The 16,078-nt window shown below is 51.4% G+C and overlaps 6 protein-coding genes across 6 annotated transcripts; 1 reads left to right on the plus strand and 5 right to left on the minus strand.

The window, feature by feature from the left end:
- Positions 1-792: 792 nt before the first annotated feature.
- Positions 793-3,299, minus strand: NUU61_006747 (ATP-binding cassette domain-containing protein; the record flags this gene model as incomplete). Its single annotated transcript, XM_056657274.1, has 8 exons — positions 793-1,059; positions 1,134-2,205; positions 2,265-2,361; positions 2,417-2,578; positions 2,632-3,034; positions 3,087-3,098; positions 3,188-3,212; positions 3,280-3,299. 8 exons carry the CDS (start codon positions 3,297-3,299, stop codon positions 793-795), a joined length of 2,058 nt encoding a protein of 685 aa, XP_056510074.1.
- A 1,017-nt stretch (positions 3,300-4,316) lies between these two features.
- Positions 4,317-8,837, plus strand: NUU61_006748 (chromatin-remodeling ATPase CHD1; the record flags this gene model as incomplete). The annotated part of the gene is made up of 2 exons (XM_056657275.1): positions 4,317-8,662; positions 8,717-8,837. 2 exons carry the CDS (start codon positions 4,317-4,319, stop codon positions 8,835-8,837), a joined length of 4,467 nt encoding a protein of 1,488 aa, XP_056510075.1.
- A 1,025-nt stretch (positions 8,838-9,862) lies between these two features.
- Positions 9,863-11,133, minus strand: NUU61_006749 (C2H2-type zinc finger protein; the record flags this gene model as incomplete). The annotated part of the gene is made up of 2 exons (XM_056657276.1): positions 9,863-10,500; positions 10,587-11,133. 2 exons carry the CDS (start codon positions 11,131-11,133, stop codon positions 9,863-9,865), a joined length of 1,185 nt encoding a protein of 394 aa, XP_056510076.1.
- Positions 11,134-11,630: 497 nt separating this feature from the next.
- NUU61_006750 (aldo/keto reductase family protein) lies at positions 11,631-12,765 on the minus strand (the record flags this gene model as incomplete). The annotated part of the gene is made up of 3 exons (XM_056657277.1): positions 11,631-12,111; positions 12,195-12,627; positions 12,714-12,765. 3 exons carry the CDS (start codon positions 12,763-12,765, stop codon positions 11,631-11,633), a joined length of 966 nt encoding a protein of 321 aa, XP_056510077.1.
- A 587-nt stretch (positions 12,766-13,352) lies between these two features.
- Positions 13,353-13,998, minus strand: NUU61_006751 (uncharacterized protein; the record flags this gene model as incomplete). The annotated part of the gene is made up of 2 exons (XM_056657278.1): positions 13,353-13,811; positions 13,870-13,998. The coding sequence occupies 2 exons, from the start codon at positions 13,996-13,998 to the stop codon at positions 13,353-13,355; spliced, it is 588 nt and encodes a 195-aa protein (XP_056510078.1).
- Positions 13,999-14,761: 763 nt separating this feature from the next.
- Positions 14,762-15,939, minus strand: NUU61_006752 (uncharacterized protein; the record flags this gene model as incomplete). Its single annotated transcript, XM_056657279.1, has 4 exons — positions 14,762-14,800; positions 14,871-14,963; positions 15,020-15,234; positions 15,312-15,939. 4 exons carry the CDS (start codon positions 15,937-15,939, stop codon positions 14,762-14,764), a joined length of 975 nt encoding a protein of 324 aa, XP_056510079.1.
- Between the last annotated feature and the right edge of the window lie 139 nt (positions 15,940-16,078).

Here is a 16,078-nt window from a genome sequence, read left to right on the forward strand (position 1 = left end):
TAATTAATTTTATTTAGAAAAGAGATCATGAGACAGCAGCTAACTTGGGATTGATGTCATCGAAAAGGGGTGGTTGCTGTTCATGATTCGTCTCCATATTGAGCTTCTTGGTAGCGGGTGTTGCTACCGGGCAATCGAGTTGGCCACCCATGGCCGAAGGGACTGCCACAATTTCTGCGAGATGGCTTACGTCGAGGGAATATTACTATGGATCTAGTGACCCCGCAAGAGAGTCGAATCTACTAAACATCGAGTGGTCCATCTGTTCGGCTGGAAAGGGGAACTATATTTTAGACAATGTGCATCGGAACAATAAAACATGAACTTGAAAACCAGACAGAGAATAAATTCTAGGAACAAGCATTGATGCGATCAGTAGAGAGAAAGCACATCAAACCCAGTAGCTTTTCAGCAGGGCCCCATCCTCATGCCATCCCTCAGCCCGGAATGATCATACCCCCAAAAAAGCCATTTTTATACCGATCGTAAAGTCATGGAAGAGCTTTTGTTTTGGACCCAGCATTGAAATAAAAGAAAGAACTCCAATGGAACAAGACCCCCCCCGCACTAAGAATCAAAGAGGATTGATGAAAGATCCGGAGACATAAATGTTCCTATCCGGGTGCCAGAAATAAATCTCTGGATATGCTGATCGAAGACCGGAGCTCAATAGGGCAGGTCGCAAGGCGAGACTCTTGACATATCTTGATAGATGACCGGTGATTTTTTTTGGAGGATACAAGACGAACGTATGAGGCTGGCAGGTATGTGTATGAGGCAGGCCACTGCCTTCTAACCAGGGTGGTCGTCGCCGCCAGAGTCATCATCCTCGTCCTCGTCATCCTCCGAAGAACTGTCCTCGTCGCCGGCTCCAAGCCCACGGCGACGACGGCGGCTTTTGCCCTGGACCGCCGAGGCTCCGAAAACGCCGGGGAACGCCATTAACCACATGATTTTCCTGTTGCCGCGGCGCCCATTGCGCCGCTGGTCGAAATCGCGGTCATCACGATCGTGACGACGGCGGTAATGCTCATGAAAAACGCCCTTTTTAACTCTCTTCTTCCAGGAAGTACTATTCGCGACAAAAGTTAGCACAAGCATGGTATCATCGGGGAAATGATTCGGTTACTTACGAAGTTGCCGTTCAACTTCTGCTCCTGGTCCATCTGACTCTGGTACTTGTTGATACGAGGGCGGTAGCTGTTGGGGTCACGACGGAACGTGACATCCAAGCTCTTGAGGAACCTGTTGCATCCAGTGATCAGAGACTCGGGGGTGTTGGCGCGCGCATCCACGGACGGCTTGCCATCGAAGACGATGACACGGTCAGCCAGGTAGGTTGCCATGATGAAATCGTGCTCGACAATGAAAGCGGTCTTCTTAGTGTGCATGATGAACCGCTTGATCACGCGGGCAGCCACAATACGCTGCTCGGAGTCCAAATAGGCACTGGGCTCGTCAATCAGGTAGATATCAGCGGGCATACCCAGAGCCAAGACGATGGCAACGCGCTGCAATTCACCACCGGACAGGTTCTGAACTTCCTGGTCGATGAAATCGTCCATTCGCAGAGGCTTGTAGACATCAGTCTGGAATTGCGGGGACAGGAAAGCGGCCTTGATACGCTTGAAGAAAAGTTGGCGCACGGTGCCCTGGAACTTGGGGGTAATCTTCTGAGGCTTCATGCTGATGTTCATCTTGGGAACAGAAACGGTGCCGTCCGGCTTCTCGGCACCAGCCATCATACGACAGAAAGTAGTCTTTCCCGTTCCATTCTCACCCATCATGACGACAATTTCGGAGTCAGTGAACCTTCCGGAATCGACTCGGAGATGGAAGTTGCCGAGAGTCTTCTCCATCGAAGGATAGCTGAAGGCACGACCCCTGTCCGCGATAAAGTCATCACCAGCTTCCGTAAGACGGAAGGTAAGAGACTCCTCTCGGAATCGAAGGTTCTCCGTGGGGATGTGACCGTCAAGGAAGATGTTGATACCTTCACGAACGGAGGAGGGTAGAGTCACGACACCATAGACAGCAGGGCGGCCGTAAAGCACGCAAATGAAGTCAGAAAGATAATCCAGAACAGACAAATCGTGCTCAACAACAATGACATAGTCATCGGGGCGTAGAAGACCTCGGATAGTTCGGGCAGCAGCCAGACGCTGCTTGACATCAAGATAAGACGAAGGCTCGTCAAACATGTACCTGGAAGAGACGCCGTTAGACCGAAACCGACGAACTAGTGCTACTGAATATCCACTTACACGTCGGCCTTTTGCACACAGACAAGACCGATGGCAAAACGCTGCAGTTCACCACCGGAAAGCTGGCTAATATCACGGGTCGCAACCTGCCTCAGCTCTGTGAAATGATAAGCACACGTCCATGGACTGAGAAGACATGAATTTCTTCGTACCGAGAACGTCCATGATTTCATCCAGGTTGTCCAATTGCACACGCGACTTGATGAGCTCCTGCACCTGCTGGACAGGCCCCTTCACGGCTCGCGGGATCTGATCGACATACTGAGGCTTCACAACAGCCTTCAGATCGTCTTCGAGAACCTTGGTGAAGTAGTCTATTCGATTGGTTAAGACTATGTTGGTCTCATGCTGAGCAAGTGCTACTTACTCTGCAATTCCGAACCACGGAAGTACTTCAGGATCTCCTCCCAATCAGGCGGGTTTTCATAGCGGCCCAAATTGGGCTTCAATTTGCCGCTAAGAATCTTCAATGCCGTACTTTTGCCAATACCGTTGGTTCCGACAAGACCCAGGACCTGGCCGGGACGTGGCATGGGCAGACGGTGAAGCTTGAAACTGTTGGCCGAATAACGGTGCGTAACTTGGGTCTCCAGGTTGGTGGGCAAGTTGATGATGTGAATCGCACCGAAAGGACACTTTTTGGGACAGATACCACAACCAATACACAGCCGCTCGGAGATGAAGGCGATCTTAGAGTCGGGGGCGACCTCAATGCACAGCTTACCCGTGCGGACCACAGGGCACGACTTCTTGCACTCTTGACGGCATTTCTAAACAACTTAGTCTCAACGAGTATCCCCAGAATATAGCCAATATCCATACCTTCGGTTTGCACTGTAGATCGGAGAGGTTTCGTGTCAGCCAGACTCGGGAAAAGCAGTCGGAGCGAGCAAGCGTGCTCAGCGGGGGGACTCGTGACGAACCTTGTCACTGTTGACAATCGCAATACTGTAGAACAAAAAAAAAGACTATTAGAGGCGTGCAGTTCAATGTGGAAAGTATTTCGAAGACATACCGCGTCAGCTTGTCAGTCATGGCGGCAGATTTAGTTCAAAGAACCTGTCACGTATTCGGGCAACAATGTTCTTAGGTCTTTTTCTTGTGGAAGGATGTCGTCGAATCGACGGGAAAGAGAAGAAGAAAAGACCGCCGCAGCTAAATCAACGGGGCGCGAAAAAAGCACCAAAGATTCTGCGCAGACTCGAGCTGGCTGATAGGGCGAAAGAAACAATCTCAATGGAGGGGTAGAATTCAATGCCTGTTTCTTTGGGATTGTGGGCTGTCTTGCCTGAGGCCGAAAATTATTTATCGACGCGCTGATTGGCTTTCTAAATTTTCCTCGGAGAAACCGTACAGCCGGAGTCACATGATCTCCAAGCGAGTCCGCCCGTCAGGACAGTTTGTGCCTGACGGCTGAGGCGCCTGCCGATCCTTGCACCAAACCAAACCGAATCAATCCGCTCCCCAACTCTTCTTCCTCAAGTCTCGTCTCCTCTTCCACACCCAGCCCATAACGCTTCGGCTCCCACCCACCATTTCTTTCCCACATTGATACCATAGTCTCCCCGATTGCGGGGTCACCACGCTATGGAGTGTAAGTGATTATTCATTTTCTTATCTAAATCTATCAACCTGGCTTCCGACCGGTTACCGGGGTACTTCGCGCTTCTCGACCCACTGCCAGAACCTCGGGATTTCTCTATATTTTCAGATCGAGGATATTTTGCGCTTGGGTGGTCTGAAATGAATGCTATTCTCCTTGCCGAGTCTGGTTGTGTGTGCCAGCCTTGTTGCTCCATCTCCAGTCACGGCCGCGTCCATCCCACCCGTCATCAAAAAACATTTAACCCCATCAAACTACATGTCTTGCTCTGAATCATGCCCATTGAAGCTTGATTTTATTGCGATTAGAGTCGCGTATTGCTGTTTTATTGACTACTCTTTCTTGTACACTCGCGCACGCTGCAATTGAGCTTCAATGCTGACTGCCCCTCCGTCATAGCCTCTAGCATGGTGATCCCATCTGCTCAAGAACCTCCGTCCTCTTCGACAATGCCAAATGGTAATCATCGATTGCCTGTACCTGGCGACGCTGGGACCGAAGGCTACGTGGCCACGAAGCAAGAAAGCAGTCCGTCTGAGCCCGCTGAGTCCCATCCCGTTACCGAGTCCTCTCCCGAACCCGATGCTGCGGACGAGTCGTATGAGGTCGCGTCTCATTCCGATGGAGAAGATGGAGATGCCGTGGGTGAGAACAGTGGCGACGAGAGCAATGTGTCCGGCCCTGAAGATTTTTCATCGTCCTACCCCGACCACGGCATGAAGCGCAAATCGTCGCCGCTGGATGAAACCGAGTTCATGAGACAGAACCCTGATTTGTATGGGCTACGACGCAGCGGTCGAGCGCGCCCAACGCGCCGCCTCGCCGACTCCTCCGATTCAGAGTCCGACGTTGTTGCACCGCGTTCCAAGCGTCGGCGCAAAGAACCATCACAGCAACCCTCCAAGGCCTCGCGGTCGGGTACTGTGACGTCGCTTTCTGAATCCGATAGTGATGAATATGGCGGGAAAAGCGCTCGTGCTAGCAAGGCGAGGCGGCGCCGCCTTGAGCAAGCTGCAGGCTTGGAGCCCTCGTTTAGCGAGGTTCGCTTCTCTACCAGAAACGCTTCCAAGGTCCCAACCTACAACGAGGATGATGATGACTCAATGTTCGAGGATGAAGCGGAAGATCTTGGACAAAACTACTGGGTGGACAATCCAGTTGAGGATAACCGCCCTGCTGTCGACGTCGTTCTCAACCATCGCCTCAGGGAAGGCGTGGACCCCGAAAACCCTGATGTCGATCGGCACGACTTTGAGTTTTACATAAAGTGGCAAGACAAATCACATTATCATGCAACATGGGAGTCGAATGATTACCTTGTCAACTATCGCAGCACGCGTCGCGTTGACAATTATGTCCGAAAGGTGCTCAATGAGGACATCCGCCTGCAGCATGATCCAGATGTTCCTCCTGAAGACCGGGAAAAGTGGAACCTTGATCGCGAACGAGATGTCGAGGCAATCGAAGACTACAAAAATGTCGAGCGTGTCATTGGTGTACGTGAAGGCGAAGATGGCACGACTGAATACCTCGTCAAATGGAAACGCCTATTTTACGATTCGTGCACATGGGAGCCGGAGGAGTTGGTCAGCGATATTGCACAGTGTGAGATTGACCGATTTTTGGATCGCTCCGCTCGCCATCCTGTCTCTGATAAAATGGAAACGAATCTGGCCACACGCAAGTCATTTGAACCCATTCATAACTCGCCCAGCTTCCTGCAGAACGGGGAGCTCAAGGACTTCCAGGTCAAAGGCCTCAACTTTTTGGCTTTCAATTGGGTGAGAGATCGCAATGTGGTCCTGGCAGACGAAATGGGATTAGGGAAAACGGTGCAGACTGTTTCGTTCATAAATTGGCTTCGTCATGTCCGACGGCAACAAGGACCATTCATTGTCATCGTTCCCTTATCAACCATGCCAGCATGGGCTGAGACATTTGACACATGGACGCCGGATCTGAATTACGTGGTCTACAACGGCAGCGAAAGGGCACGCGCTGTCCTTCGTGACTACGAGTTGATGGTGGATGGGAACCCCAAGCGACCAAAATTCCATGTCTTATTGACGACCTATGAGTATGCCATGAATGACTCGCCGTTTCTCGGCCAGTTTAAATGGCAGTTCATGGCAGTTGACGAAGCTCATCGACTAAAAAATCGCGACTCTCAGCTGTACGTCAAGTTGGTGGAATGGAAATGTCAAGCTCGTCTCTTGATCACCGGCACTCCGATTCAGAACAATCTTGCGGAGTTATCATCGTTGATGGACTTCCTCAATCCCGGCCTGATTGAGGTTGATGTTGACATGGATCTCAATGCTGAGGCGGCGTCGCAGAAACTCGCCGAGCTGACTGATGCCATCCAACCCTTCATGTTGCGACGGACTAAATCGAAGGTCGAGTCTGATCTTCCACCGAAGACTGAAAAGATCATTCGAGTCGAGCTCTCTGATGTCCAGCTCGAGTACTACAAAAACATTTTAACCAAGAATTACGCTGCGCTGAACGATGGCGCCAAGGGAATGAAGCAGTCACTTCTGAATATCATGATGGAGTTGAAGAAAGCTAGCAACCATCCCTTCATGTTCCCCAATGCAGAGGTCAAGATACTGGAAGGAAGTACTCGCCGTGAAGACATTCTTCGCTCCATGATCACCAGCAGCGGAAAGATGATGCTACTTGACCAGCTCCTTCGCAAATTGAGAGGTGATGGTCATCGTGTTCTAATATTCTGCCAGATGGTTGGCATGCTCAACATCCTAAGCGAATACATGGAATACCGCGGGTACAAGTATCAGCGGTTGGATGGAACCATTCCCTCTGCTTCTCGTCGCTTGGCTATCGAACATTACAATGCCCCCGAAAGTACCGACTTTGCGTTCCTTCTTTCTACTCGAGCTGGTGGTCTCGGAATCAACCTGATGACTGCGGACACAGTAGTTTTGTTCGATTCGGACTGGAATCCTCAAGCCGACTTGCAGGCCATGGCACGAGCTCATCGAATTGGACAAACAAGGCCTGTCAGCGTATACCGCCTTGTCTCGAAAGACACAATTGAAGAAGAAGTCATCGAAAGAGCTCGTAATAAGCTTCTTCTTGAATTCATTACCATCCAGCGCGGTGTCACCGACAAAGAAGCATCGGAAATGCAAAACAAGATGGCTCGAGTGGTTAATGAACCCAACTCTACCGATGACATTTCGCGGATCCTCAAGCGCCGTGGCCAGAAGATGTTCGAGCAGACCGACAACCAGAAGAAGCTTGAGCAACTTGATATCGATTCTGTCCTTGCGAATGCCGAGTTACATCACACAGAAGAGACAGAACAGATCCAAGCTGACGGTGGCGAGGAGTTTTTGAAGGCGTTCGACTTTGTTGACATCAAGGTTGATGATCTCAGCTGGGACGACATCATCCCCAAGGACCAACTCGAGGAGCTCAAAGCAGAGGAGAAGCGTAAAGCGGATGATGTCTATCTCGCCGAAGTCATTGAACAGAATCGACCTCGCAAACGCCAGGCGCCTTCAGACTCGATTGATGCACGAGAGGAGCGAAAGGCAAAGCGCCAAGCGAGAACCCAAGTCGCCATTGAGGATGGCGAGGACTTGGACAATGGATCGTTGGACCCGAAACGTCCACTCAGCGAAAAAGAATACCGCTCACTTTCTCGGGCGTTCCTTCGATTCGGCGATATGACCGACTGTGAAGACCTCATTCTGGAAGATGCCAGACTACTAAAGCGTGACCGGGAAACTGTCCGGGTGGCTCTTAGCGAGATCACGGACAAGGCCGCTGCCCTCGTTGACGAAAATGCCGCTCAACTGGAGAACCTCAAGCTATCAGGCAAGAATCTTACGAAAAAGGAGCAGAAAGCAGTCCTGTTCGACCATCACGGTGTCAAGCGGCTTAATGCATTCACTATCGTGGAACGTCCACCCGATATGCGCTTGGTCCGAAAGATTACCAGTTCGGTGGCTGATTTCAAAAACTTCCGTCTTCCGGAAGCTACCAAGCTGGCCGATTACAGTTGTTCTTGGGGCGCTCGTGAAGATGGAATGCTTCTGGTTGGCATCGCGCGTCATGGGTTTGGTGCCTGGACGCAGATTCGTGATGACACAGACCTGGGCCTTGGTGATAAATTCTTTTTGGAGGAACACCGGGTGGAAAGAAAAACCCAGCGTGCTCAAACTGAACAGAAGGCCACCAAGTCTCCTGGCGCCGTTCATCTTGTGCGACGGGCCGAATATCTTCTGTCAGTTCTGAGGAACAAGTTCAGCAATGGTAGTAACGTAACTGCCAGAAAGGCCGTGGAGAACCACCATCGCAACAACAAGCGAAATTCACGAGTTTCCGCCGGCGGCAGCGTCTCTGCGTCCCCTGCACCCTCCGGCTCTCGCAAAGGGCACCGCGAGGTTGATCGTGCCCGAGGGCGCTCACACACACACGGTAGTCGGGATGGGGCCGATCGCCACCACACCCCGAGTCATGATAATCGACCGAAGTCCGGCCATGATCTGGATCGTCCGCGTCACCGGCTGTCTGATGCGTCCAACGAGGAACTCCGCCGTCGCAAAGGGCATGAAAATGGAGGGTCCAGCAAGGAGGACATGGCTTTCATGTTTTTCAAGCCGATTGTGATGAACCTAAAGGAGGTGTCGATGATCACGGCCAAAAACTATCCAAACAAAGCTGAGCGAGCCCAGAAGCTCCGCAACACCCTTGTAAAAATTGGCGAGTTCATCCACCATACACTGGAAGGCGAGCATGCTATGCCATCGCTTGAAAGGCGCCTGTGGTTCGTTTCTGTCCATTGACTTATTTATAACCTGAGTGCTAATTTCGATTCTAGGGATTATGTCTCTCTCAATTACTGGCCTAACAAAGATGCGAGTGGCTCCAAGCTTCAACAGATGTATGAGAAGGTCATGGAAGCCAGCAAGGCTTCCAGGAAGGCTTCCAACGGCAATTAAGCCCAGGAGCCCTGACCTCTCTCTTGCATAACGGATATAAGTGCTCTTAGGTTGGGGTTACTTTTCTTTCACTGCTTGATGACTGCCGGCTTGGGCTGTTTTTTTCTTTTTTTTCATACGACTCTTGACGGTCGATACTTCCAAGACCTACCCTCGCGTTAGGGGACACGGAAGTAGCTCACACCTGCCCTGGCCTCTCTTGGGAGCATTGAATTTTCAATGTTGGAGTGAAGTGTGAATTATCTTTTGTTATTCTTGGTACATATGGATGCAACGAGCTTCATAGCATTGCGAAAGGCGTCAAATGATTTGCGCGACCCCTAAAAAACACAGAAAAGAAGTTTCTTCCTTGGACATGACTTCCATATCAAGTGAATGATATTCTGCATGGCGCGCTTGGGTGTCTGGTTTCTTGCTTTACTTCTGGCTGTTGATTTTGGGAGGTCACAGTGGACCTGCCCTCATTGAATTCTCTGTTTTATTCATTATCTTTTATTTCTACTGTCTTTCTCTTCTCAGCACATGTACCCTATGGAGTGACTACCACGGCGTCGAGTGATTTTGCCCCCTATATCTTGACGAGATCATCTAGCTGGTTGGGAGCAGATTTATGACATTTTGTTGTCTTTTTTCCCCTTCTTTTTGGTTTAGAACGAATGGAACTGAGATCATGCATGAGAATTGGACCTAGGCTTCTTATGATTTCCTTCGGTATGCCTTGCCTTGAGGCTAATGCTTCGAGCGTAGGCCATGTTGAGTAATTGAGATCATTAATATTCACAATGCCATTGTTAGACCAGACAGATACACTCAAAACACAGGCCGATGCTATTCATACATTCCATTTGTCCCATCCGTCGCCTTCCCATTGATACCCGAAAAACAAGGCTCTCAGCAAACCCCATTAACGCCGAAGATCAAGCCGAGCAGAAAACAGAAGAACGAGACCGAAGATGGGTAATCATACAAAAAGAAAGAAAGAAAGAAAGAAAGAAAGAAAGAAGAGAAAGACACAGAGATTGGGTCTAGGCACCGTCATCGCCATCGACTTGAGCAGCCTCAGCAGACTTGGCCTGCAGCTGCTCCTGCTGCAACTGGAACAGGCGCTGCTGGTGTTGGAGCTTTTCCAAGTTGGATGAGAGGTTGGCAGGGGCAGGCGGGGCAATGATTTCTGTGGAGCCGACCATGGTGCTGAAGAGCCGCAGCTCGGCATCGATGAGGTCATCCAGGATGGCTTCCTTCTCGACCCAGGCGCGTTCGCGCTTCGGGCGGATCTCCTCCCACTCGGCCTGCAGCTTGGCGGACTCTTGCTCGGCCCAGAAGACCTGGCGTTGGAGGAGACGGTAAAGCTCTCGCGGAGGCAAGGAAAGCTCGTACTCGTCGAAGCCTAGCTCCGGGCCGAGCTCGGGCATGGTCATGTCGTCGAGGTCAGAAGTATCCGCAGCGGTGGTTATGGGAGGAGCATCCGACTCGCCCGCCTGGTCTGGTTCCATGCCGGGTTCCTTGGCTGGCTGCGACAGCTTCAGGCGGATGCGTGGCGGCTTGGACGCGGGGGTGCCGGCGATCCTGGAGCTCAGATCGGCCGGGCGCAGAGAGTCGATATCGTGAACGGAGCGCATATGTTTGGTCAGGGCGTCAGAGCGGGTGAAGTTGCGGTCGCACTCTGTGTAGATCCGTCATTAGTGATCTGCAAGAACTCAAGTAACCATCTCCCTCCCTCTCCAAATAGAGGGAGGGGGTCAGACTAACCTGGCAGGATACAATAGAAGGGTTTTTCTCGAGTGTGGCTTCTCATGTGGGCGCGTAAAGCGTAGGCGCTGGCGTGCGTTTGTCCTTTGCGGGTGCAGTCAGACCACTCGCATGAGTACCGCTTCTGCCGGGTCCCGATGTGTTCGTTATGAATGTGCTGCACCAACCCATCCATGTTCCCCAGGTCCCCGGCGCTACAACCCTCCCATCGGCACACGGTTACTTGGTCATAACACCACCCACTATAGTCCTCGTCTCCTAGTATCGCGAGGACACTGGGTGAGTTCGGGATTTCGCCGGAGCTATCAGAGGAGATCGAGCCTGTCGGGGAAGGTGGCGGAGGCACCTCGTCTTGGGGATCCTGGGCTGAGGAAAGAGGTGTCTGGCGGTCCCAGGAGGTTACACCTGTGCGGCGGCGCTTCGAGGGAGGCATGTTAGCAGTTGATGGCGAGTGCGCGCGACTCTCATGCTTAACGGATTCGTGATCCGATTCATCAGCAGTGCCAATAGAGGAAAGGGGGGAGCCAGGAGAGTCTCTGGAAGCCATTTTTGGATGCAGGGGCTGCGTGGTGAAGCAGGAAAAGGGTGTGCTGGATATGTCGAAGTGAGAGCTCGCGCGACGATGCGAGGGTCGAGCGGTGGTCACGTGTTCGTTCCCTCCGACTGTCTTTTTTTTTGTTTTTCTTTTTCTCTCTTCCTTCAAATCTTCTGCCTCTCGTCCACATCAAAACCAACGGCCATGATCAACCCAAGCTGACTATTAGCAATACTGACGCTACAGTTCCCAGAAATTTCCAATCGTGCCCTGACTGAGACAATTGTAAGCTTCCCCATCTACTTGCTGCGCCCTCTTCTCAGGATGAACAACAAGAAGAATTCTGCAATTCCGACAATCTCCTGTGCTTTAAACACACAGTGAGATTGAATGTTGACTCTTCTACACTTGATCTGATCTGGACACGAACTCTTGTCATCAGAAAAATGATAATGCTTTCTAGTCCACAGCTAACGACTAGACCTTCTAGGTATCGATGCCATCCTTGCTCACGGTTGTCGAGTGCCCGCAACTGTGTTCTCCTTCAGAATGGCATCCACCTCGGCCAATTCAGAGTCAGAAAGCAGCGGGACGCCCTGGGTGTTCTGGATGACCTTGTCCTTGGTAGTGCCTCCCGGGATGGGCATAATGGTGGGCATACCAGGCCTGTTACTCAGACTCAAAATCCAGCCCAATGCGATTTGGGCCGGAGCCACACCCTTGCGCGATGCCAGACTGTTGACCTCGTTCATGAGTTTCAAGTTCTGCTGGAAGTTGGCTTCTTGGAAACGGGACATGTGGCGGCGGATATCCCCCTCTGGGACCTCAGCCAGGGAGGTCATTCCTGTCAGAAGGCCACGGCCCAGAGGCGAATAGGCGAGAATGGGGATGTTAAGCTCAGCACAGGTCTTGGCGACATCGTTGTCGAGAATCTCAGTAGCCCACAGTGACAACTCGACCTCAACAGAGGCAATGGGGTGCACCTTGTGCCTAGGAGCAGTCAGTTACAATGACTCTTGTGTAGAAATGACACCCCCAATGAACATTTTTCTCAGAGAGAGAGAGAGACCTACGCTCGCCGAATGGTTTCCGCATCCACCTCACTCAGCCCAATTGCTCCAATCTTGCCCTCCCGTACACACTGCGCAAGGACTCGCACCGTGTGCTCGACTGGGAACGCGGGGTCTTGTCGAGCACACTCGAAGATATCGATTTTCTTTTTACCGTCCAGTAGGCGCAGACACTCGTCTACGCTGCGGCGGATGTTGGCCTCGGAGCCATCTGGTATCAGCTGCCCGACCTTCAATCCGCCTTTAATGTTGAGAACCACCTTCGCCGCATTCTCTGGGTACTTGGTGAAGTATTTGTTCAGCAAGTGCAGCGAGTTGTAGTCCGGAGTGCCGTAGAGCTCGCCGCCATTCCAGGAGTTGGCGCCGTATTCCAGTGCCGTGTTGAGTGTTTCAAAGCACACGTCCTCAGGCGGTGGCTGGTGGTGCCAGGTTAACCCTGCGGATGGCATTAGAAGGATTCTTGCGACTATCGCGTAACCAAAAAAAAAAAAAAGAGAGAGAGAGAGAGAGCCAAGGGCATACTCATAGCGCCATAGCCAGTGTGGCCGACCTCCTTGCCGACGAGAGAAGGCATGGCTGTGTTTGATTTCGAGGTGAGTTGGAGTTATTCCGATGTTGTTTGAGCAACAAAGGGACCATTACGACGCCGCGATAACTTTATATATCCTCTTTCTCGGAAAGCGAGGCCCCGCCCTTAACTCCGTGACTTTCGGTTTCCGTGACTTTCGGTCTGACACCCTTAACTCCATTAACCACCTCGGGTGGTTTTGGAAGTCTCCAATTTGCAGAGATCAAGGCAATCTGCAGACAGATCAGACCAGTTTTTAGACCTCCTATCTCGACCAAATCAGTGCCGAATATTATTGATACTTTGACCGGAGGTACGCGGGGCATGAGGATCGTCGCCACTGATAGGCCATCGAACTATCGACGTGAGCGGCAACTTCAAATGGGATTCGCAGGTCCATGAATTGCAGATCTCAGATATATTCGTCAAATAAATGAATCCCCCCCCCCCCCCCCCCAAACCCCAAATCCAGCCAGAAATCACATAAATATAGAAGAGTATAGAAGAATTATGCCCAGAGCAAAGAGATAAACAGACTGGTTCTCCTGACCTCGGACGACCGCTGACAGTTTACTGACAATACCATATTCTCTTCACGACAGCCCAACCTCATCCGAGCTATCCAACATGTTGCGGAAGCGATGCGCCAGCTCCTTGTACACGGCATCCATCACCCGAGGAACATCCTCCGCCGTCAGTTGATGCTTGTTGTCCCACCCGGGCATGATCTGGACATTCTCAATCGGCTTCTCGTTGGTGTTTGCATGCTCGATATTGTGCGTGTAGCCACCGCCATTCTCGGTGTTGACTGACGGCTCGTAGTAATTCTCTGACTTGTGCTCGTTCTTGATCGAGGGCGTGGGTGTCGCGTGAGAACTGGACGTAGAACTGGGTGTAGGTGTAGAACTATGAAGAGACGTATAGCTAGGAGTGGGTGTAGAACTAGGCGTAGGCGTGGAGGTTGGCGTGGAAGACGAACTGGGATCAAGCTCCGAGAGGCCGAGCGAGGCGACGACGTGCGAAATGTACTCGGTGGCATCCGGGATGATTCTCTGTGTTGGAGTTAGCAAGACCATCTGTATGCAACAGCTCCGTCTAGTCTATGCGTACCGGCGAGCGAGCTTGTATCGCACCGCTTGCCTCTTCCAAGCGGATTGGGAGTGCGTGAATTGTGGATGCGGCCAGTAGAGCCAGCATCCATATGTTCATCCAGACGTATCTGGAGGTGAATGGTGCCATTTTGGGGGAAATAAAGATTGGATGGAGGCTGTGTGCTCAGTAGCTGATCTCGGAGATCAGGATGAGACCCAGGAAACACACAAATCCACCAGAATTTGACGCGCGCAGGGGGGTCCACCGCTGCTTCATATATGTTTGGCTGTCTGGCTGTCTGGCTGTCTGGGTTTCTGGAAATTCCAGTGTGATATCATGTGGAATGTGGGCGAGTGCCGATGTTTACAACTTGTATAGATACATCTTGAAATAGCCACACAGGTATTCTCGAGTCGTGCCAATCCATTGACTAGTAGCACTCATCAATCCAATACTCACATAAATAGACTCGTAACAAAATTTTCATCTGACAGCAGAATTAATTCATCAGTATACACAAGGGAGATCATGGATCTAGGGGGAGTCTGCCCTGTGTTGATCACCAGGAACGACAGCCCAACATTCCAGTAACTCAACCTGACAGCGAATCAAATTCTCTCAAACTAGGTCATTATGATAGTGCCGAGATAGACAGGGCTGTTTCTTTTTGAGCCACTCTGGAATGGCCGGGTGATACTGTCTCATGGTTGCATGCTGTGCTTGTTTTCGAGGCCTCCTTGATTCCAGCCCTAACAACATCCCACCTCAGGAGTGCTACAGCTCTGACAGTATATCCAGCCAACTTGGTTTGTATTGAAAGCCCAAAAATTGTACGGTCTTCCTATGTGAGATTAAAACAAACAAAAAAAAATCATATCGACCCGGCGACCTTCTCAGGAACGGCCTGTTTTTACACACCGTCATTAAAGCGATAGAAGTTCATCCACCTCTGTAAAGTATTGTTAGCAATCCTTATTCTCTGCAAATTATATACCTCATATATGGGCCCTCAGCCTTACCTTATCATATGGCTTCGAGGAGTCGCAGAACCGAAGGTCCGTTGCCAGGCGGATAACATTGCCGGGGTCATTGTTGATAGTAGATGCGTGAATCTCCCGAGAGAAAAATTAGTACCACGAAGATTTTTATGATCGAAATCATTACGTACCGCATGAGGTTTGTGTAAGACAACATCCCCTGCCTCGTAGGCTGACGCCAGCCAGCGTCGGCCATGTTCCTGGGCGAACTCAGCCGGACGCTCCGAGAGCAACCCGGTCGACATCATGTTCGAGTTATAAGCAGACCTGGCCTCCTCATCTGACAGACCCGCCTGTTTGGCTTTTCTGAAAAAGGCCTCTTCCATCTCCAATCCGACTTTGTCACCTGTATATCCAAAGTCAGGTTAGCATTAGCCGTCATAATAATCACACTGAAGACAATTAGAATTTGAAAATACTCACCATTTTCCAGGTAGATCAAGCCTCCGCCATTAAGCTTGATATCTCCCATAGGCACCCAAGCCGTGACACTAGTGGGGTCCCCATGGCGCAAGAAGATTTGATCATAGTGCACGCCAATGGGCTTCGAGCCGGGGATATTATTGCGCAGAAGAGTACGGCGCAGACTCAGGGTATCCTGGCCCCAGCCCGAGAACTGCGCAACAAAGTCAAACAGCGCGGGGTGGTTACAAAACTTCTCCGCATACCAGTCCTTGTAGTGCGCCTCAAGCGCGAGGTCGACGAACTGCGCCGCTCGGTCGCCGCCAGGTTTTCCGTTGCCCTCGGCGTGCCCCGCTCCAATCCCCGGGTAGTCTTCGTGGCTCTTGGCCGGGTCGAAGACACCCTCGACCGGCGCAGTGCCGGGCTTCAGGACGCCTGTGGGGGCCAGCGACGAGAAATACTCGTCGCGGGCGGCGAGGACGTCCTGGCGTGGGAGGACCTGCTTGAGGAACAGGTAGCCGTCTTCTTCGTATCGTTTGCGGAGCTCCTCGAGGGGAAGGGTTGGGTCGGATGGGCGGAGGAGAGCGGCATTCTCAGAGGTCAAGGGCCCGTCGTTGACGGCGAGGTGGTCTGCGAGGATGGCGACCATGTTGGGGATAAGGGAGATAATTCTTCTGGTTGCAAGAGAAAAACAAACTGAGAGTAGAATAAATTGTTTTCAGATGAGCGAAGACGGCGCGACTTATATATCCACGCTTGCCATTCGTGGAGGGGTAACTATAAGACCT

This window comes from Penicillium alfredii (assembly GCF_028826965.1).
Source record: "Penicillium alfredii strain IBT 34128 chromosome Unknown utg000009l_segment0_segment0, whole genome shotgun sequence".
Lineage (NCBI taxonomy): Eukaryota > Fungi > Ascomycota > Eurotiomycetes > Eurotiales > Aspergillaceae > Penicillium > Penicillium alfredii.